This window comes from Sylvia atricapilla, chromosome 5 (assembly GCF_009819655.1).
Source record: "Sylvia atricapilla isolate bSylAtr1 chromosome 5, bSylAtr1.pri, whole genome shotgun sequence".
NCBI classification, from domain to species: domain Eukaryota; kingdom Metazoa; phylum Chordata; class Aves; order Passeriformes; family Sylviidae; genus Sylvia; species Sylvia atricapilla.
Genome location: NC_089144.1, coordinates 62,839,516 through 62,862,867, shown reverse-complemented (window position 1 = coordinate 62,862,867; position 23,352 = coordinate 62,839,516). Strand labels below are relative to the sequence as shown.

General features: G+C 43.3%; 1 protein-coding gene across 8 annotated transcripts in view; it reads left to right on the top strand.

The window, feature by feature from the left end:
* Positions 1-218: 218 nt before the first annotated feature.
* BICD1 (BICD cargo adaptor 1) overlaps positions 219-23,352 on the top strand; it is a 167,166-nt gene continuing 144,032 nt past the window's right edge. For all 8 annotated transcript variants that reach the window (XR_010743673.1, XM_066319743.1, XM_066319749.1 and 5 more), the window contains exon 1: positions 219-504. Coding sequence is in view for 7 of the 8 variants with exons in the window: in XM_066319743.1 (XP_066175840.1) it covers positions 292-504 (213 nt within the window). In the remaining variant the exon portion in view is untranslated. The remainder of the gene's footprint in view (positions 505-23,352) is intronic.

The window sequence follows — 23,352 nt, the reverse complement described above, 5'->3', positions numbered from 1 at the left end:
GAGAGGCGCCGCGGCCTCCCGGGCGGCCGGCGGGGGACGAGGGGCCGCGGCTGCGGCGGGGCGGACGGCGCTCGGCGGCGGCTGCCGCAGGCGGCCCCCACAGCCCGGCCCCGGCCCCCACAGCCCGGCCCCGGCCCCCACAGCCCGGCCCCGGCCCCCACAGCCCGGCCCCGGCCCCGGCTCCGGCCCCGGCCCCGGCTCCGGCTCCGTCCCCGGCCCCGCCGGTGCCGCCCCTCAGCCGCGCCCGCCCCCCGGCTGCCTGCCCGGCGGCGCGGCACTGCCGGCGGGGCTATGGCTGCGGAGGAGGTGCTGCAGGGCGCAGACCACTACAAGAGCGAGATCGAGCGGCTGACCCGGGAGCTCTCCGAGACGACCCACGAGAAGATCCAGGCGGCGGAGTATGGGCTGGTGGTGCTGGAGGAGAAGCTCACCCTCAAGCAGCAGTACGATGAGCTGGAGGCGGAGTATGACGGCCTCAAGCAGGAGCTGGAGCAGCTGAAGGAGGTGAGGCAGCCCGGGCTTTTGTGCGGCCCCGGGGCCGGGGGCTGCGGGCGGCAGCGGGGCGCCCCCGCCTCTCCGTGCCCGGCCCTGCGGGTGGAAGGGAGAGCGGGGCTGCCGTGGCCCCGGAGCGCCGGCGGGGAGGAGGGTTTCCCGGGGCCGAGGATCAGCCGGGAGCGCGGAGCTTAAGGACGGATTACACGAGATCGCAAACCCTTTGCCCTGAGAAATTTCCCCGGGGTCGCGCTCCGGCTCCTGCCGCCGGCAGCCTGAAGTTGTGGGAACAGGCGTTTGCGGCAGTGGAGGGTCCCCCCGATCCTGCCTGCGCCGCATCGCCCCAGGCTTTCTTAGGGAGAGCAAAGGAAACAGTAGGATGAGAGCTGGGCCAACGCAGGGCATAAGGAGTCGGAATCTCTGTAAACAGCTGTCTGCAGTGCGTGAGGAGAGAGACGATTCCTTTTGAAGTTATTTATAGACCCGCTTTATTCTACCAGTGAGGGGAATCGCTGCTGTTGGGAAAGGAGGGGTGTACAACAGTCTCGAGGTCACCCATCATTGGAAATTAAACTTCTGCGTCATGCTGAAAGGGTGAAGTGTTTATTTGGAGGGGTGATTTGAGGTTTTCTTTCAAATGTGTTTTTGTAACACTCGAAGTATGCAGTAGGTGGGTGTTGCACCTTACCTTTCAGATCTGGTAAACATGACTCCGAAAAATCATCGCCCTCCCTGTGTTCATCCTTAAGGGAAGTAACTTGAGACTGTTAACAGAGTGCACGTACACTTGGGGGATATGGACAGGGGGTGTGTGCACAGGTATGCAGCACTCACAGCTCGGCACTTCATGCTGTTTTTATATCACCACCTCAGGATGTAACTGACTAGGTTTTGTGAACAGAAGGTAAAGCGTCAAACAGGTATTCTCACAAATTTAGAATGTATCTTTTTGTTCCACAAAAAAACTCCAAAACAAAACCCTGCTATGTAGAATGTGCAGAAATTCTGTTAGAATTAATGACATTTCTCTTAGAAACCATGAACATATTCCATATGGAGGGAATCCACTTAAAAAACTTAAATAATTTAGGTTTATATTTTTAGAATACTAACTGATGCCCTTTTAGAAGTATTTTTAATAAAATAAAGGTTTCATTTTACTTGCAGGTAAGTGAGTTATGCTACAGACTTGATTCAGTGTCCAGAAGAGTTGAGAACATTAAATTTTCAATATGAAGAATAAAACTGTTTTTCAGAAAAATCTATTGATTATTGATCTCCTTAAACTTGATCTCTGCCTCCCTGCCCCCCTGAGCCTATGGAGCAGGCTCAGGACTTTTGAGATCAGTAATCAGCGAGGGATAGAGATACACAATTTGGCACTGGCATGAAGGCAGTGCTGTTGGAAATGACCCGACAGTAACAGAGGAACAGAATTAAAAGGGTAAAGTGCAATGCAGTTTTTGGGAAAAAAAGAAGAAGAATATGAAGAAGGAGATAAGCAAGGCTGCAGCTAGCTGTTATCTCCCCATAGTCATGTACAGAAGAAGAGTGATGAGAAGCCAGGATGACACATGTGACCACAGATAGAAGAGATAGGGCAAGGAAAATGAGTTGAAATTATGAAACTAGAGGGATTAATTAATGCATTTAATTGAAATCAAAGATGGGCACAAACTCTCTTCCTGTTTACCTGCCCCTTGAAGTCAGTGGGGTTGCATGCTCTGCAGCCCAGAGTATCTCCCGTGGGGCCATGCCTTCATGCTGTGCCAGCCACAGCATGGATGCTGATGGGGTATTCACAGAGGGAGGAACAGGAGAAAACACGTAGCTTGCCTGATGCCAAGTGAGAGTGGAGCTTCTCAGGTTCCCAATCCAGACCCAGGGCTCTCAATTCCAGAGCTCTCCTTAGCAGCAGCTACAGCATTTCCATTCCTCACCTAGGCTACAAGCAATTTTTACTTGCTTTTAACCTTTATAACAGAAACCACACTGATTCTTACTGCACATGCGCCCTGTAAAGGAGAATTTTCTCTTAGCCTTTCTTGTTACTGTGATCTGTTTTCTGCTTCTGTGTTAGCACCTCCATTATGACAGTTCCCTCAGCACAAGCCAGACCTGTAACAGTGAGACACAAGCAAATGGTGCCTCCGACAGCCCCAGTGAGGCAGAATTCAGGTAGTTCAGGCAAATTGTCCTGTGGAATGTAGACATGGGACTGTAGGCTTCTGTCTGAAAGCTCTTGAGGGGGCACAGAAGTCCAAAGACACGTTTTTGTTTTAGTAAAGCACCATCCAAAAGGTGTGGAGGAGGGTTTTTGTGTCCTTTTGTGTCCAGCAGGCCCTTGCAAGAACATGCTGCCCAGTGGTAGGACATCAAATGCCAAGGCTGACTGACTGACTAGCAGGAATCTGTGCTTTGCTCTTCACTGCATTTGCATCCTCTTTGAAGCCATATTGGGGCATAGAAATTAGGCCTCGGGTTTGTGTTAGAATAAGTAGTTTGTCCATTCCCAAGGAGTAGTAGGTGCAAGAGGGTGGCCACAGGATTATGTTAGGACAGTTACCTCTTCTTCTGCAGACCTTCTCTGAACAGATTCAGTTACTGGGGTCGATTTTTTTTTTTGGAGGCAAGTCTTTTAATAGTTTTATTATTGATTTCTTGTGTTCTGCTGTTAGGACCTCATTCAGTTGAAGAGCTTATCTTTACCTACTCAGCCATGGTTTGGCAGGCTGGGATCTGAAGTCTTCTCCCATCCTCTTTGGCAATCCAAAACTCCAGTGGACTTCGGCAGTCATTTTCCATATAAGTGGCAATACCTCAGCTATACAATAATTTCCATCACTGGAGAGTGAAATGGGAAACTAAGGCCATTATAGGATGTTGAAGTAAAAGCAAATTACAATATATTACATTAAATATTAATACTTGTAGGCAGGATATATACTATCCAGCCTTCAATATGAATTGTTTTAGTAACCTCTGATGTTTCTTCTGTTGTCTTCAGAGGTCTCTGCTTTAGTCCAAGATTTTGATGTTTTGGGCCATGAGATAAACTTATGTTGCAAACCCACTATTATTATTTAAGACTTCATTAATTTTCATAGGGTTTTGGTTTTTGGGTTTTTTTCCCAGTCTGAAAATGACATTTCTCCAGTCAATTACATCTCAGTCTAGTAGAATTTTGGGTCTTTGGTGAAACACTATAGTTTTAGGCCCCTGTTCAGAATGTCACTACGGCTGATGTGCCTTTTAATTTTAATAAAAATTCAGAGACTAGGACTTGTTGCTATTAGCCATGGGATAGCTATGTAGCTATAGGTAGCATGTTTTCATTGTCTTGCTGAGTTGGGAATTTACTTACCATCATATTTTATGTAAAACATCTTCCAGTGGTTTTATTATATCTGGTCTTACATGTTCACACTGCACTTGCTGTAAGAATAATGTGTATTGTTAGTTCTGTTTCTTTTAATGGAAGTGTAAAATGGCTCCGTATTGATCTTTTTGCCTGTTTGCAGGAGCTGTCCCTGCTTTGGCATGGGGGTCCCTTCCAACCTCAGCCATTCCATGGTTCTCTGAACAGCTACTGGGCACTCATGGTCTGGAAAGTTTTAAAAGCAGAGAAATATCAGTCATATCTGCTCATGATTAAATGGAGATGGAAGGCTTTGGTGTCCGATTCTGCAAGAGTTAGGCCTGGGAAATCCTAGCAGAGATTTCTCTTTGGGAATCAAATCATGAACATGGCAGCTGTTCCTCTCCTTGACTCCCTTTGTGACTAATTTAGGCAATGTCTCACTTGGTTTCTTGGCTTTTATGTATTTCATTCTGTGGAGATAAACTCTTCTACTGGACTGCACATGGCACTGGATATGTTATTTCCAGGCAGTTTCGTGCTTGCTTTACTTAAAAGCAAGTTATCCCTGGTAAATGATTGGAAACTAGGCTGGTGGTGAGCAGCCTTGTCCTTGGCAGGTGTTTATTTTCTTTACCTCACAGAAATGTTGCATCAATGATTATGAAGTGCTTACTCCCTTTACTAATAGGCCTTCCAGAAGTAATTCTTGGTCTGTTTCTGAAAGGTTTTTTTGAGGAGTAGAGGTGAAGGTCTCTCTGGCAGCTTCTTTTCTGTTCTGCTCTTTCTTGCACTATTTCAGCACAAGTGACTCAGTCTCCATCTCTCCTCTCTTGTGAAGTGACGCTGCCCCTCCAGCTCCCCCACTGTTCTCCAAAACCTCTCGTCCTTCTGCTGCCTGAATCACCTCTGCCTCCTCCATCTTTGAAGTGTACATTTGGTGGGACTTCTCTGGATCCAAAAAGGCTGGAAGAGGGGGAGACTCGTCCCAAGGAGCATCCCAAATACAGCTCTCTTAAATATGCATTCTGATACCCACCTGTCTACATCACAGGATGCTTAGGAAAGTGAAGTGGCTCATAAATCCCACTGAGATGTTCTAAATTCTCCCCAATGCTGAATGTGTTCCAAACACGGAGCTTGGGATGCCATCTCAGTATTTCTTTACACCTCCTTCCAGTGACAGCATCTGTGGGCTTGTGTCAGATGAGGCGAAACATTTTTTGCATCTCATCCTGATCTCACCACTTGGTCTTTGGTGCCTGCTCATGTTGTGTCACTCAGGAAGGCTGTGCTGCCCAGCACCCAGCTCAGAGATGAGGGCGTTCAGGCTGACTGACTCACTGAGGGTCAGGTTTGTGACAAAGGATTTGGGAATCCTCGAGGAGAGTGAGCTTAATGTTGGACAGCCATGTGTCCTGACACTGAGAATTCTAATGGCATCCTGAGCCTTTAGTAGCAGAAGAAGAGCTGGTAAATTGAGAGGAGTGATTATCACTTTGAAACTGGCAGTTGTTAAACCACATCTAGAAAACAGCATCCAGTTCAGGCTCCCTTAATATGAAAAAGACATGGAAAAACTGGACTGCATTCAGCAAAGGACCACCAAGATGGTCAAGAGCTGAAGCGCTTGCCCTGTGAGGAGAGGCTGAGGTGGCTGAGCTTGTTCAGCCTAGAAAAGAGAGGGCTGTGAGGGACCCAGCATCAGTCTGTCCATCACACAAAGTGTATTGAGGTGCCAGAGCCAGGCTTTTTGCAGAAATGCTCTCTACCTCTAGCTGGAGGCCTGTCATCAGTGGTTTTTCCCAAGGGATAGTACTGGGTCCAGTATTATTTTAACTTCTTACTCAGTGACTTGGATGAAGGGGCAGACACCTCCTCAGCAAGTTCACTGCTGGCAAAGCTGGGAAGAGTGGCTGATAGCCCAGAGGGCTGTGAGCCCTTCAGAAGGACCTCAACAGAGATGGGAAAGATGGGCACAGAAGAACCTTCTGAAATTCAGAAAAGGCAAGTCAAGGATCATGTGTCTGGGGATAACCCCATGCGCCTGGCTGGGTGCTGACCTGCTGGGAAGCAGCTTTGTAGAGAAGGACCTGGGGGTTCTGCTGGAAAACAAGCTGTCCATGAGCCAGAGAAGTGCCCTTGTGGGGCCAGTGGCGTCCTGGGGGGCATTAGGGGCATTAGGAAGAGCATTGCCATCAGGCGGAGGGAGGGGATCCTGCCCCTCTGCTCAGCTCTGGTGAGGTGCATCTGGAGTGCAGTGTGCAGGTTTGGGATCCTCAGGAGAAGATGGACATGGAGCTCCTGGAGCAGGTCCAGCAGAGGGTGACTAAGATGAAGGGACAGGAGTATCTCTTTTGCAGGGGTAGGCTGAGGGAGCTGGGTCTGTTCAGCCTTGAGAAGAGACAAATGAGAGGGGGCCTTATCAATGTCAATAGTATCTGAAGGAAAGGGTGTCAAGAGGATGGACCAGGCTCTTCCTGGTGGTGCTGAGCAATAGGACAAGAGGCAATGGGCTGAAATTATTGCACAGCAAGTTCCACCTTAACATGAGGGAGAACTTCTTTACTATGCAGGTGACCAAGCACTGGAAGAGGTTGCCCAGAATGGTTGTGGAATCTCCTTTCCTGGAGGAAGGGAGGTTGGACTAGCTGACCTCCAGTGGTCCCTTCCAACTGCAGCCATTCTGTGAAGGGTGGGAGGACAACAGATAACTGACATAAATTGAAACTACAGAGGTTCAGACTGAATTGAAGGTAGATCTGTTCCCCCGTGAGCATGGGCGGTCCCATAGGTTGCCCAGAGAGGTTGTGCAGTCTCTTCCCATGGAACTTTTCAAGCCCCAACTGGATATAGCCCTCAGGAACCTGGTCTGAGTGCAGAGCTGGTCTTGCTGTGAGAGGAGGTTGCACTAGGGGAGAAAGGGGGCAGACGGCCATGGCCTTGAGCAGTGCAAAGTCTCTGAAGGGTGCCCACTGTGCACAGTTAAATTCGAGTGGTGGGTTGCTGTGAGTTCCCCTAGACACAGTAAAGTCCTGCCTGGAAACAATGACTGTCAGCAGGCCCACAGCCTCACTCAGTGCTTGAATTTCATTTTCTCTTGCTTGTTATTAAGTCTGCAGTGACCTGGGGTTACTAAGGGTGGAGTTTGATGTGCTCATGTCTCAGCAAGACAATCCTACGTCTCCTTCTGCCATTCCTGCCCCTTTTCTGGCTCTCAGCTGTGCAACTGTTCATTCTGTCACAGCAGGGTAGGAAACTAACCTCAGTTAAAAATAACCGAGGAGGGGTTGTTGCTGTCTATAACCCAGATTGGTTTCATCATCTGATTCACAATATCTCCCAGTGAACTGTTTTACCTTTGCCTAAAAGTCAGCACAAAGAGAGGAATGAATGTGGGGGGAAGAGGGGGTCAGGATGAGCTGCTGCAGTGGGTACTGATGTTAAGAGAGATGCTCATCAAATTACATCGGGATTGATTCCTCCAAGAGGAAATGAATCCTGTGCATTAGCCTACAGAAAACATAAGCAGCTGGATTCATGTTAGGGGAAATTAGGACTATTGTTGGAGCTTTGGCAGCACGCAAAAAAAAAAAAAAAATGTAGATGAACCTTTTGGTTTTTTTCCAAGGACTTGTGTTCCCAGTGGCTCTCAGTAATTGTGTTGTATCCTTAGCAGCCAGTACAGATGAACATGCAATATTAGTCCTCCTATAATAGCCAGCCCTTTAGCAGGGCTGGTCAGCTTTCAACACTGGGGGCTCACATATTCACTAAACAAATCTAAACAGACTTCAGTTTGTTTTCTCCCAATAGGTAAACTATTTTTTTTCATTTTACTCTTTCATCAAATAAATCTCTTCCTAATCTGAGCGATTCTGATTGAATCAGTCATCTGGGTGAACTCCTCAGAAATAAATGGAAGTTAGAACTGGATTTTCTGTCACGGAAAAGTAAATTTTCCATAGATTTTCTAGGAAATATTGCATTAGTACCAAATCTAATGTGGCTGATTGAGGTGTTAATGGGTGAGCCAGACATTATTATTATGAACTACTTCCTGTGAAAGGCTTATGAATGTAAAACAAGGGGTCACAGGAGAGATTTTAATCTGAAGGTCCACATCTGTTTGGATTTAGGCCTTTTTATAGCGGATTAGAAAAGAAATAATTTGCTACCATCTTTTCACCTTCCTTTGGGTGAAATACTTTTCCTTCCCTTCTGTGTTGCCTAGTGGATTTTCTTTCTCCGGATGTGTGTGTACAGTCTGTATACACCACAGCATTCAGAGTGAACACCTGGCTTTACTGAAAGTGCAAGAGGGGCAAAACAGTGGCGGGGAAATAAGATTTGACGTGAAACAGTAATTTGTGAGGATTCATCATGGTAAAATGAGGAGCATTCTCAAAGTCAAATAGAGTGAATTTGCACCTGGGCAACTTTTATATACCTTATGCAATTGGCAGTTTGAGAATAATGCATACAAGATCATGAGTTTTTCTGGCTGTATTGAGGCCTTCTAGAAGAAGAGGTTTCTTCTTGAAGTTAAATTGAATGTGTTTTTTCTTCAGTACCCCATTCTCATGTTTTTGCATTAGTGTTTTCTCCATATGGACAATGAGAGTAAAATCTGGCTTGCTCCTGCTTCCCTCACATCTCTGCAGCATTGTAGGGCTTTGCCTCTGTATTTTCCTTCCCTCTTTGTGTGATACCTGAGGGGGTAATGTTTAATTCAGTACAATTCTGTACTTTTTTTTCTTTTTTGGGAGGGATGATTTTCAATTATAATGGCTGAGACTGAAAAGCATACATTCATTTCTGCTGAACTGTCTTACATTTGTTCTGTGACTTTCATAGCCCTCTTCTTTCCTAATTTCCTTGAGAAATCAAAAACACTAATTTTATGTGGGAGGAGAGTATTTTCCTAATTTAGAGGAATTGATATAGTGTGTAGAGACATGAATGTGCCCTTTGTCCTTTCATCACTTGCATCACTCACAGCAGATAATTATGAGGAGAAACCAGCAATTTTTTTGTACTGTATTGTGAATGCAATGAGTGAATGTCTGTGAGTACAGACTAGCTACAGATGGAAGTAGCTGGGACTAGTCAGAAGGTGAAAAATGTGCCTGAGCAAGGGCAGGTGCCTAAAGCAGAAGTAGCCAGGTAGAAATTAGGCAGAAATTATGCTAGGTTACAGATTAGTGTTTTGTGGGGATGTCTACTTCTCTGCAGAGGGAAGTATTAAAAATAATTTTGAGATCATAATATCTATGTTTCTAAATTTCTTTCACTATCAAAATTTAATTAACTTGATAGTTAAAAGAAGGAGCAGGCCACTGTCCTAAATCTATGGTTTTGGGACAGACCTATGAGACATCAAAAGGCTTTCACTAAGACTGAAATGTGTCCAATCCCATTTTCTTCATCTCTCTTGGGTTTTCTCCCTCTCTGTCTGCAGCCTCATTCCTGTACAGTGTTTGTCTCCTGTTCATGATGGTTTATGTACTTTCACATTTTTTTTTCAATCTTTGCCCTATATCTTACTTAGTGTTCATTTGCTGCTCTCCAAGATGTGGAACTGAAGTTTTTTATATTAAAGAGCCTTCTTGTCATTGTATGAATGTAACAAATCTGGCCATTTTTGGCAGACTAGGTCTTCCATACTATGCTCAGATGTTGTAAGGACATGAGGGGTTCCTAGAAATACTTCAAAATGCTGTTTTAGCATGGACTGAAAATGAGACAACCCAGGATTTGTCCCCTCTGCTTTGTAGCAGCCTCACCATTTAAATCATCCTTGGAAAAATCACTTTTAGGGCAGCTTTAAAATCAGATTGGCTGTGTGGGTGCATAGGAAGAAGACACCCTTCCATAAGGCTTTAGGAAACTCAACTCCCTTTATTTAAAAAAAAAAATACCCTATGGTTTCTGAAATTACTTATTAAAGCCCAGACAAGACAACTGATGCCCAGTTAGGTTAGATACTGCGCTCAGACTTTTTGGTCAGCACTGGGAATGGGGCCCATTATCCACATGGTGCTGCTGTACCTTCTCCATCACCCCTCCTCCCCTGAATCACACCTAAGTTACCTCTGCACTGTCTTCAACCCATCTACACAGCAAATAATTCTCTACCAGTGATAGAGACAACACTGTGCTGAGCCAGGAGGCATGAAAGACATCTTCAGTTACCAGAGTCAGTCACCTTTCACTTCAGTCAATCACCTCTGGGGACATTCCAGCTAAATTACATAAACTTCACTGGGTGGTTTGTGTTTCTTTGGTCTGTGTTTGTTTTTAATTCTGTGATCTTTCAGAGCTCACAGGTGACACGCATTTGAGTTGTACTCTGGGAAGTCTGTCAGCATCAAACAGGCTTTCCTTGGATGCCTTAGTCACTCTGGATGGATTTAAATGTCAGTGTACTGAGAATGAAGTGCAAACTGCTGTTTGTCATCACTGGCTAATGACTAATTCCCATGGAGGGAAGCTGGAAGCTGCTAACAGCTGCAGTTTTGTTTTGGGTACTTAGAGGGGGAAACCCAGCTCCTAGTAGTCATAAAGCTGAGATAGAAGGACGAAAGCAAGCTTTTAAGGGTAAAGATGGGAATTTGGGTCAGGCAATGGGAACAAGTAGCTTGGTGAAATCATTAATTTATAAAAGCTTGGCTCTTGGCCAAACATGAACAGAGTATGATTTGGATTTTGTCTCCCCAGGACTGGAGTAGACATTGTCTACTCACATCCACAAGGCAAAGTGCAGGATGCTGAACTGCACTGAATCCTGGCCCTGCCCAGAAAGGTAGAACTCTGAACCTTTTGGCATTTGAGTGTTAAGAGAGCTGGAGCACTTGGTCTGGAGGCAGATGGAGACTTCACAATTGGGCTAAAGTGGGTGTGTAGTCATTGCCTCTGGTTCTCAATTTGATAGCTAAGCCAAGATACTTAACAACTGTAATTGTCCAGCTTGAATATGTGATTTTTTTATTAAATATGTACTCTCAGTAGCTTGTAGTTCCTATAATAAATAGTATTTATAAAGACAAGCTCGTGGGACTTTTCTGTTTAAGGTGAGTAGCAAAACTTTAAAATTTTTGCTCATACCTGAATTCCTCATAGAGCTTTTACAAAGCATTAAAAGTTTGCATGGTTCTGGATAATTCCAGGTGGCTGCACAGCAATGGCAAACATGCAGAGTTCACCTGAGTTTAGTTGAAGGGAACATTTACACTGTCCTTTCTTTCTTTCTTGGATAACTGTTTGTAATTCCCACCTACAAACAGTTAGGAAAGGTTGGATTTAAGCATCCCATGCGAAGAATGCTATCTCTAACAATATATCCTCTATTCAGAATTGTGCCTAAGGGTCATTTGCAGCAGATGTGACTTGAAGACCAATGCTGAAGTCCTGCCTCCATGGGTAAGTCAAAGATAAAAGAGGGCCATGATTTATTGTTGAATCTCTGCCTACCACCCGCCGGCAAACAGCACTGTCATCAACATGCAAGTGATAAAATGTGTTACAAGCTGAGAATTCGGATTTTTTCCCACCAGAGTAGGAAGAACTGGCATAATTATAATTATTGTGTCTCAAGCATGTGATCTTGTTCTTGCTGTTTAATGAGTTGTCATAACTCTGCTGAGCTTCTGTGACTGCTCATGTGCATGCACTTGACCAGCCCCAAATGTGTAAGAGCAAGGTGAAAAAAACCAAACCCACAACCAAACACAGAACACAGCAGAAATCTGAAGGAAAGAGTTTTCAGCTGACATGGATCTTCCATCTGCAGTAAGCTAAAAATATGCACTAGATCAATTATTAATCCATAAAATCTCCGTCATAAATATGGGTCCTTGGTGACAAATTTTAGGGTAAATTGTAAGGATACGGTACCAAGGACTCCTGTGAAATAAAGTGTATGATATATAACATTAGAGAAGAGAAACAGAATTTAGATGGACTATAATTGTCTGTGTATATCAATAAGGGAGATGGCATTGTTAGGAGTACATTACTTCGGGCATTAGGTAATTCCATTTCTTGGGCATTAGGTAAGCTTTTCATTTCTCTGCCAGATAAGGGCTGATGGTTGCCATCTGATAATAACAAATCTTTCACTTAAGATGCTGTAAGCTCAACTGGGTAAAAATAGTAGCAAATCTGGAACAACACAGTTCAGGGACAACATTTTTTCTAAATGTGCTGAATTTCATGTTACAGTGATGCTGTAGATTCTTAGATGGTTTCTATTCATGAAATAAAATCTATATTGAAGTATCAGAACTGAATTATCAGACTTAGATCAGATTGGGCAATTTGTCCCCAGAGTCTGTATTTCATTTGTATTGGAAAACATTGGGTTTGCTTTATTAAGCAGGCTGAGCAACTTTGCATTAAAACCTATATTACTTCTTTTTGCCCACATGCTTTGAAATTACAGATCACATACCTGAGTGGTTGTTGTGATACACACATAGACTCCTAGCTTTAAATATCTTTTGCTGTAGTTATTTAATACTGCATCATGATTTGTAGTTTAAAGTATTTTCTGTCTACTTGCTTGTGGAGGGATATTTATTTAAGACCAGAAAATGCAGTGATACCTTGATCATAGTTTTAGCACTTGTGTTTGAAAAGTGCTTGACTCACTGTTCCTTGGGCTGTTGTTAGAGACACTCAGAGTCATGCCTGTGCTTTTATGGTTGTTGGATTTACTTTTGTAGCAGATTAGACTGATGGGAAGACACTTAAACATAAAATGAGCCTTGTTTGGGTATAAATAATCCTTTCCCTGGGTATAGCAGGAACAGTTGCAGGTGACCATGCTGTACTCACTTTTTATTCTATAAATGTCTCTCAGTTGTAAGATGCTTCTTGAAATGTAGCCCCTGGTTTCCTAACCAGTGAGAGCTTGAGTTGGGCACCCCCAGCTGATGCTGGGCTGGGTACTGAGAACTGCTGCTTTGTTGCCACTGCTCAAAGATGTGGTTATTAAATATTCCAGTCTGAAGAAGCAGGTTTGGGAAAGGTGATCCTGCATTCTGCCCCCAAACCCTGCAACAGGGATTTCTTCTCCTGCCATCAGTTATTTTTGTAGCAGGAAGTAATCTACTCCTTGAAAAAAAGTGTCCAAAACCTGATAAGCAACACTTTTAGCAGCCTGCAGTCCAATGGTTTGTGCTGCCTGTGGAGAAAGGAATTGCAGCTTTGCAAGTGACAGTGTAGTGAATAGTAAAGCACTTACCGGAGCACTGGCACTGGGTGGATGCAGGGAAAAGCCAGAGGGAGTGAGTCAGCATGACCTTGGCTGCTGCCAGAGGGATGAGTATCACATCCAGCCCTCCAGGGACACTGACATTGGTTGGGGTCTTCAGTGGAAAGAGACTCTGGTGCAGTAAAACCCGCTGGAATAATTAACCACTGCTCGTGTGTGTCTGAAAGGTGTCACTTGCACACAGAGTAGTGAAAACATCAGCTGAAGCCAGTTGTAGTTATTAAAAGGTAGTTTTGTTAGCAGGCAGGTCTAGTTCTTTGTTACCCTGTGGCAGCACAGACTGCGCTCCGGGAAATCAGAAACAGGCTGAAAATTCAGAATGTTGTTGTTCTGTGAGCTGCAGTTTGGCAGGAGCCTCAGCAGGATGGGATAAATTGTTATTTATTGCTTGACTAACACCTGGGGATTCTGCGATGCCTGGCACAATAAATAGAAGATGAGAGATTTTACTGTGGAAATAGGACTTTGTCAGGGATTTGGTGTTAAGGAATAATAAGAGGAATTTAAAGATAAGTTATAGAGGCCTAGAAGCTGTGGTGGGATAGGTTGTTCAGCCATCATTTCAAAGGAAATCTGTGACTAAATCACAAGGAAAGCACAGATTTTTCTCAGATTTAGTCCAATCATTTATCTTCCAAATGCTTCCATTTAAAAAAACTGGTCAACCAGAAAGCCAAAGCAGTCTACTGCCCTGTGCTCACTGGCCGGGGTGTGCACTGGCACTGTCTCCCACTGGTGCCAGGGTGACCAGTAAGGCCATTTACAGGAATGGTGTTGTGGTAGTTTTGCTACTTTATCACAATCAAAACTAAAGGAAAAACGAGGATGAAAAACTCAGATAGAACTCTTTGGTTTCTCAGTTCATTATTTGGCAGTTGTTTCAGTGGCAAAAGCCCTTGTGCTTAGAGATCATCAGCACCTCATCGGAGAGCCATGTCCCCTGTGGGCTGTCCCATCCCTTTGTGGTCCCCCTCCCTCATATTCTGCTCATCCAGAGCAGGTGGAAAGTACCTGGGATCCTGGAATACATCCCCATCTCTCACTCTGAGGTGCCCTTTCTGCTTTGCTCTTTCCCCCTTTGGAGGCTGACTGTTTCTGGCTGTCATCCCACAATTTGTTACAGCCTTCCCACTTATCTCTTCCTGAACCACAGCTCTTCTCTGCAGGGACTGAGATTTTCACATCAGCATTTACTAATCCCTGCAGCTGGTTGAAATGCTTCATTTTTCCTTTGCTCTTTCCATACACCTAGTGGTTCATTGCTGGTGGGAGAAACCAAATTCCTGCCACCTCTCCCTGCAAGGAATGCATCCTGCCTCTCCTTGCCTGCTGTCTGTGGGTACCCTCATCCCACAAAGTATACCCCTTGTTCCTATTGCTGCATGGGGAAAAGTTAAGTGACAGGCTTTATTGCAGTGAGATCCAGCCTGTGGGACGACCTTTACAGTGGGAATACGTGGAAAACCTTCATTTAAATCTGTGAGGTGTGACTTCTGCAGTTCTTTGGGAATTCAGGCTGGCTGAAATCTCGTGGGGTGTGTTGGGCACTAGATGAGGCTTCTTGCAGAGCTGGCAGTGGTTTAACGTGGAGCTTGGAGCAGGAGTTTGTAGAGGGTGAGGTCCTTGGGACAAGGCCTGCCCTTGCCCTCCTGTTTGTACAGAATGAACACAGTGAGCCTCTATTCTTGGCTGGGACAATTAGGTTCTATGGCAATATGAGTAATTAATAACAAAATGGGGCCTCTTCTGTGGATGGGCTGTTAGAAATAATTTCCTTCTGCCAGTTGCTTCTCTAGAATGTGGTTTTGAACTTTGAGATCCTGAAAGAGATAATCGAAACACAAGCAGCTGTCACAAACCTTTAGCTCTGTTTGTGTAGGCAGTGGTGGAAAATCACAAAACTAAATTGTGGGATGGTTCACTGGTTTGTGCACATTTTATTGTAACATCAAACTCTTATGCAATGGACCCCTGATTTGATTAAAGACTCTTCTCACTAAAAGTGGGTTTCAACTGTCCAGATTTTTAATGAGGTGAAAAGAAGCACAAGTACTGATCTCCTGGTTGCTCTTCACCCAGCTGATGTATGGCACACACAGGGTCAGCTGTGCTGTGCTGGATCCAGGTGATCCAGCTGCTGCAACTGCAGGAGGTAAGCTCTGGTTCCCAGATGTGGTGTGTGAGATGATGGTGGATCTGAAACCTGCCATCTGGGGCCAAAAGCTGAGATGAAGCATTTGGTTGCTTTGTCACATCACAGTCCTTCAACAGTTGTTCCTCATCCCCTTGGCAGCAGGGGTGGGATCTGGCTGTGGAGGTGGGCTTCTGAATGGTGGGAGCACAGTGCAAGGAGCAGTGTGACACAGCTCCTCCCGTCCACATGGCTCATCGCGGTCTGAAGGCTCCTCCTGTCCATCTTCTTTCCCAGATGTCAAGGAAGCTGAACTGTAGAGGCCTTCAGACACTTCTTTCACAACTTTCTTTTTATGCTTTGCCAGACCTCTGCCAAAAAAGATGGCAATGACTCTGAAATTTAAATTTAGGTATCCAAGCGTGTGTTATTCCTCCAAATTTTTTACTATGACTAAAAAGAACCTTCTTCCTTCAGTGAGCACAAACCTGACATTTTCAGGAACCTGACAGCTGGTACCATGATGGTGAAGATGACTGAGAATCTCACAATGTCAGTCATGATTCAGGGGTTTGGAGTACTGGGCTCCCACTAAGCAATGCAAGGATGCAAGTGTCCTTGCTAGGTTGTATCTGATGAGGAGGATATTCATCCCTGAATTGTTTTTTTAATTCATGTTCTATTTCTGCTCTGGTAACCATAGTAATTACACTAGAATTTTGTGTTTCAACATATTAATGCCCGAAATCTCTTCTGGTGGTCAGTTTGTTTTTATAAAGATCATGTCATGGTCTGCAGCCAGAAGCACTGGTGCTAATACAGAATGTGATTTTTATCTGTTCTCACTAGGTATGCAGAGCCAGTTAGAGAGAATATTTTTTCAGGTTGTTTTTTCCAGTAAAAATATTGGACTCCATGACAGCACTGTGAAGTATGATCTGAATTCTCTGCTGCAGCACCTCTTCTGAAATCACCAGAATTATGCTGGCAAAGAACTTGGTTCTTCATAGTGTCAAGTCACACAACTCTGACAGTGACTTCATTAAGGCATTCCCAGAACTATAAGGTGTTTTGATGGCAGGACTTGGCAGCAGACTGGAAGCACTGGTGACTCAGTGCACAGTGCTCTGCCCTCTGAGTCAAAAATGACCTAGTGTCCTGGCAGTGCAGTTTGTAGTTTAGTTTTCTGATTGTTTTTATCAGATGTAAACTCCTCTGTTTTCATTAAGTTATTGCATATTGCTTTTTGAAAAGGAAAATTAATATTCTTGCTGTCCTTTTTTTTTTTTTTTTGGGAAATTTAATATCAAGATAGCTACCCTTGTCTGCCTGTTTTTACAGAGCTGGTAGGGGAGATTAATCACCTTTGCAATGTGTATCCTTCAGTCAAATTTGGTCATGATTTGCCATCAAGGCATTTGTTTTCTATAGGAAACAGGGTAAGAATTGCTCTTTGCTTGCCCTGGATAGTTAGGCCTAAATTTGTGTTTCTGAGCTTGGCTCACCTTCCCTGCTAAAATGCAGATGACCTCCAGAAGTCCTTTCCTCTTCAGCTATGGTGTGAGTCTAAGTAAAGGAGCTCTTAGAATTCGCTTCAAAACTCACTGTTACCTGTGAAATCCATGGAGGATCTTTGCCTCTTTGTTTGAATTCCCTCATCACATCCAAAAAGGTGAGATAAAGGAATATAGAACAAGACCTCGCATTTGTAAAAGGAGCATCTCACCAGACAAGGCTGCACGCTGGATTGTCCCCAGCAGAATTAATTTTTAATACCTGTGGAGGACCTCCTGAACTAGCCAGGACTGGGTGTTAGATGAACACAGTAAATTAGGTTGGTTTTTTTTTTTTTTTTTTTTTTTTTTTTTTTTTTTTTTTTTTTTTTTTTTTTTTATGTACTTACTGCTAAAGGTTTATTTAACTGTATCTTTGATGGAGAGTGCTGGGCATGTTATTTTTCCTCGTTATGCAGCAATAAGTGTAATCTAAATACACAGCTTGGATACATGCAGGCTCCTTATCCTACAGGAAAAAACAGCATTAAGAAGGCAGATAGATAACTCATGGACCAACAGGATCCTCAAAATGTACATCCTTCCCCCTGAGATACACAGGGCTGGGTCTGCCATGGCTGTAATTCAGGTTGTTCTGTGGGGGCTGTCAACCACAACTACCAAGACAGAAAATGGACAATGTTGGTGTTCTTCCCTCAACCAAACAAGAGTAAATAAACAGCAACTCTCCTATCCTCTCTGTCTCTATGCACACTGATATAAGGAAGTATATGAATGTCATCAGGACTGGAATGAGATGGCAACTCAAACAGATGTAAAAATCTTAGTTTGCAGCCGTCACTGTTCTATTTGTGGTCACAATAACTTTGGCCCTAATTTACAAGTTAGGCTTGCACCTGTAACTGACTGAAATGAAACTATTTCTAAATTAAGCTTGAAGTAATTTAAAATAAATTGTGCCTTTCAATTCCAATGGAAACCTTTTGTATTTCCCAGGCTGTATCAATTTTGTGTACATGTTTATGGCATTCAGACTTGGTGGGTTTCTACCTTCTTTGTAATAGCAGTACAAAGTAGTTTGAAAAAATATGGGGTGGGTAAAAGATTGCAGTAGGCATTCATTTCAGATCAAAATAGTATTTGTATCTTCTGCAACAGTTTTGATTTGTTTGTTTTGTTTCAGCCATAATAATGCAACACATTCCCAAAATATTTCTCCTGTCTTTAAATATTTTTAGGGAGTTGCAAATGAAAGTGAATTTCCTTGCAAGACTATTTTCTAGGATAGTCTTTGTAAGATCTGCAAGTAATCATTCTCTGTAATGGATGCAACAGAGGACCAGAAAGCAGCAGAAAAACAGCTGTAGTTTACAGTTGGTAAATTGTGCTGCCTCTGTCAGTATCAAAAAAAGCTGGTTTGTTTCATATCTGCGAAAGTTCTCCTCCAGAATAATCTAATCAGTTATAGGCTTAATAATATTGACATTTTAGCGAAGCATTGCTCTGCAAACATCGCATTTCTGCGTGGTGCTGCATACCTGGAGTAATTACCACGGCTTAAAGAAGTCTCCTTCATAATTTATAAATGACACAGGCATTCCCACAAGTCCTGAGTGATAACATCTCTGATTAGAGCTATACACAGGCACGAAGGAACTCATTTTGAATTCACAGGGATTCAATACTGAGCAAAGTGACAGTTTTAGTGCCAAACATGCCGTGAGATGGAAGAATTTGTGTACATGGGAAGATGAAATCTGCTGGTGGCTTCTGCTGCATTGCTGGGTGCCTTACTGGAGGTGAAGCCACAGTGTGTGCTGTTTGGGCTGGGTCCCCCATCTTCTGCACGCAGGAATAATTAAAGAGATGTGGATTTTTGACAGCGTTTTTCTCAGGGAGAGCACCTCAGGATAAGAGGCTGGTTTGGAGTGTTTGAAGAAAACCAGGCTGACCCAGTTTTTCTGCACATTTGGCGTTTACAGGAATGAATTTACAGCAATTCAAAGAGACCAGGTAGTCTCACTCTCCCTGAAGTCCCACCGTGAGAGCACAGGAATAATTAAGCCTGCAGTCATACACATTATTCCTGCTATTGTTTTACCAAAATAAGGGATTACTGCCTTTACTTACTGACCCTTACCTATGGAGGTCTCCCTCATTGCCCACTGCTGATTGTTCTTTAATGCAACCCTGGAAAAATCATGTGAAAAGGAAAGTCTCCAATCTTTCACTAAAAAAATTCAGCAATATTGTATGGAAAAGAGATACGTTGGGACATTTTTAATTTAATTTTTTCATTTTTTGTGCATGGCTTAGCAACAGGATCAGCTGTGAAATAAAATAGGCTATAAAGGAGAAAGGAAAGGAGGTAGGTCTCGAGAGGCAGAGATGTCCTGTGGTTATAACAGAGAAGTCCTGGGGATTCTGATTAAAAAGCTGCAGACTGCTCCTAAGTAATATTCAAAGAACTATTTCCCTGCCTTAGTTTTCACACCAGAGTTGGTAACTGCTGCTTTGATCTGTTTTCAGTGCCATGCAAAGTACAGAGCAGCTGGGTTTGAGGCTTCAGGCAGTCTGTCTGCTTCAGCTGTGTGTCCCTGAAGGCTGGGCCAGCTCAATAAGGGCCAGCTGACAGCACAGGAGCCGTGGTTAAGCTTTGGCTCATGTCTACTATGCTTATTCTGAAGAAAATTCCATCACGTTTTCGATGCTTCAGGGAGGTTGAAACAAATAAATAAACAACCCTGCCGTGTTTGCAGTAGAGAAATGAGATATACCATCTCCCCAGCTGCCTGCTGTGCTTGAGTTCACCCTGCCTGTGCTGGAGTGATGCTGCCATGGCAGGGAGCAGCGCTGCTGGGCTCTGGCTGCAGGTGAAAATGGGTTCACACTAAGGAAGGGGCTGTAAATTTTCCTGTCCCAGGGGGAGGGCTCTTGGGGTTGCTTGCCTTTTTGGTGCTGGGTTCTTGTGGTTTTTGAGGTGGTTGTGCCTGTCCTATAGAGAGACTCTTTTCTCTGTCAGAGAAGGGAGAGAACCAAGGAGGGTATCTTGGCCTTTGCTGGCAGCTGGGTGAGTGCCAGAGCAGAGGCTGAGCTGTGCTGGGATATCTGGGAGTCTCTGCAGGTCTACGAGTCCTGCTTACCTCGGGAGGAAATTCTGTGATTTTTTTCAGTGTCTGCTTACCTGGCTTTGCGTTGTTTCCCATGTGGTCAGGATTACTGTGCTGCCCAGCCATGCATGGCCTTTCTCTCTGCTGTGCTGTGTGTCTGGGCTGTGGAAACTGTGCTGCTTCTGCTGGTGCCTCCTGAGAGACATCAGAATATTCTCAGCCCTGAGTTGGGTAAGTAAGGTCTTAAATAATGCTGTTTCTTCTCTTCTACAGCTTTGATAGCTCAGCAGTGGAAATGTAACTTGGGGGTGGTAACTGAGTTCTGGAATCTTTTTTTTTTTTTTGAGGCTGTGTGGGAAGGGATGAACTCTGTGACATTCTTATCTCTTGGCAAGTGGTTGGGAATGGTATTTAGAGAACTCATTATTTTTTTTTTCTTGTTAACTCTCCCATAACATTCTAAGCATAGACTCCTGAAATGTCAAAAATTTTTGTCTTTTTTGAGGGCAAGAAAGGCAACAGTGGAAGAAAAGACTTGGTAATTTCAGCACAAAACTGCCCTTTTGTTTTGGCTGCAGTCTGAGTTGATCCCCTGGGCTAACCAAGTGTCAGATATGTGATAGAATTGAAACAGAGATTGACTTTCCTGCTTGTTAGCTGACAATTTAGTGATCTTTCTGTGTCAGGCAATGCATGAATATGAACATTCGTAGCCTGCTCTACAGGAGTGAAGGTATGAAAATAAAGATTTTGATGGTGTTTCCTTCCCCTACTGCATTATCCTGCCTTAGTCTAATAAATGAGGTTTCTGTACTTTGTAATGTGCTGGATGGGTTGGTCAAAGGACTTGAGCTGAGTGTTAGGGGTTTTGTGTCCCCTTGCCTCAAGAAGGTGCTGGATGCAGCTCTCAGTTCATCATGGATGGTCTTAAAGAGTTTGAAAACTGGTAGTTTGGGGTACAAAATTAGTTACAGACATAAAGTAACTGGCTTTTTAGGCCTCAGCCTTTTATGTGCTGTCCCATTTGTTTCTGCCTACTTGTATATGTTAAATCTGTGAGTTTTCCCTTAAGGATAGCACAGGCTGCTAAGTTTATGATGATTTCTGGGATATAAAATAGTGCTGGATGCTTACAAATCTTTAGGGTTATTGCCCAGCAGCAAATCTCTGTGCCAGTGGCTCTGATTAAATGGAAATGGTGCTGAAGAAATTATTTTCTGCTGTCATGTTAACATGTGTTTTTTATTTTAAAAATTATTGATAAGAGGGCGTTGCTAGTAGAAATTACTGCCAGGTTATGGTTTTATTTTCCATTGATTAGACCTGTGTTTTAGAAGAGTCTATTGGGAAGCTTGAAATTCTAGTCTTGTCCTTGCTACTTGCCTGGATGGATCAAACTGTTCATAGAAATCTAAAATGTAGTTGTCGTTCCAAATTATTGCTTAGGTTTAAATGCCAGGGTGCACTATGGAGGCCATTAATATTGGAGATACAAATTAAATAGAAATTCATACTGGTTTAATTTCTATTGTAGTAGGTTTTTCTAAACACTAGCTAGCAGGCAATTTTTCTAATCTCTGGTTTGCCAGTATTTCAGTGTTGTTTACTGCATTTCTGATTTTTTTTTGCTGCCTCTCAAAAGATGAGAGGGGAGTTTGTGTGCTCGGTGGCAGCTTATCATCTTGTCATTCTTTTCAAGCTACAAATGTATTTTCAAGGACTGTAAGAAATGTTTGGATTTTTGTGGGTGTGAGATTGTCTATGGTCTCCCCCCTTTTTTTTTTTTCCTTAGTTGTAGTTGTATCTCAAAGCTCAGGGACTGGAATTGAAGAGCCTTCCCTGCAAGGGTGCAGAAATGTGCCCTCAAAACTGGGCTTAATGGTTAACTGTAATTTTCATGTTTCAAACAACTTCCTCTGACCAAAGAGAGACCTCTGTCATCCTCTCTTTCAAACTTCTGAAACCCTGTATCTGTCCTTTGAAATTATCTCTAAGGCTCATATAAAACATGCTTCTTGCATAGTTTAAAATCACAAATAATTGTTGATGCATGTGTGTTATCTGTCCTGTCTTCCTTCTGTGCCACTTTCGTCACTCCAATTTCTTGTTCTTTAGTTGCTTTATCCCCTTTTTCTAATTACTAGGATTTTCTCTCTCAAATGTCTGGAGTAAATCTCTGGAAAACTGCATCATGCACAGCTGTTTAGATTTTCCAAAGTATTTTTTTGGCTTGTATTCAGAGACTATTTAAGTGGCAAATAAATTAATGGGATTGTTTTAGAAGAGGAAACGTTTCTTCGCTAGCTATTTTTACATCCATAAAGGAGTATTTAAATTTTTGTGTTTGTCTATGTGAGCTCTTAGTGAAATGAGTAACCAATTCATGCTTTTATATACTTTAATAGTGTTATATTCTGTCAAGAAAGCATCTGTTCATCTTGCTTACCTTCTTCCTCCCAAATGTTAAGTGAGTAGCCTTTGGGGCTGCCCCCTTACCTAAGGGAGGGAAACATGGTTGGACTGAAAGAGGTCACTTCTGGAAGTGCTTCTGCTCTGAGGAGCTCCTGGCTTGTTTAGGGTGGGCAGCAAACCTTTAGATGACTTGCTGTTGGGGAAGATAAATCCCGTCTGAATTTTAGTAGTTAACTCCTTCTGATTAAAAACTGCGTCTAATTTCAGATTTCAATGTGTTTGGTTTTAAATTTAAATCATAGCTAAAAATTCCCTTTTTATATACTTTTCTTTGCTTGAATAAAAAGCCTCAAGGACATTGAAATTTCTGCCAGAGGTGATTGTCTTATTTCCTTTTTCTTTTTATTAGTTGTTGTAGTCGTGTCACCCAGCTATCAGCTTTCATCTCTGAAACAGAGCTCCTTACCCTCAATGCTGTTTTCATATAACCTTGAGACAGAATTGTAAATCTCTGCATCATCTCCTGATTTTCGGTGTCCTTTTTAAGTCAGTTATTGGAACTTTTGGTTAATCCTACATCTGTGCAGCTAATGCCTTACTTGGGGGGAAGAATTGCATTCTTGCTTCCTAATTCCTTTCTATGCATCTGAGGATTGTTGGCTCTTTCCTGACAAAGAATCACATAGAGACTTGTGCTACTTGCTCATCCTCTGCTATGTGTCATATCTCTTTAGAGCTTTTGTGGCTGCTGACATTATTCGTAAAAATACCGACTAGTGCCAGACCTGTGCTTTGTTAATTAGAAACAGTCTGCAGCCTGTAGCCTTCAATAGAAAATGGTGGTGAAAGTTTAATGAAAAAGCATGTTTGACCCTGTGTTTCATCTCTTGTATATCATCTGCCTGCAGTTATGCAATTTTCCCTGGATAATACTGTTAAATTGAGGAAAATGAAGGTTTTTTGATAGCTGATTTCCAAGATTTTTATCTTGTTCTTCAAAAGAATGAATTATGAAGAAAAAAAATATAATAGTATGAATGTTGTAGTAAAATCTTTCA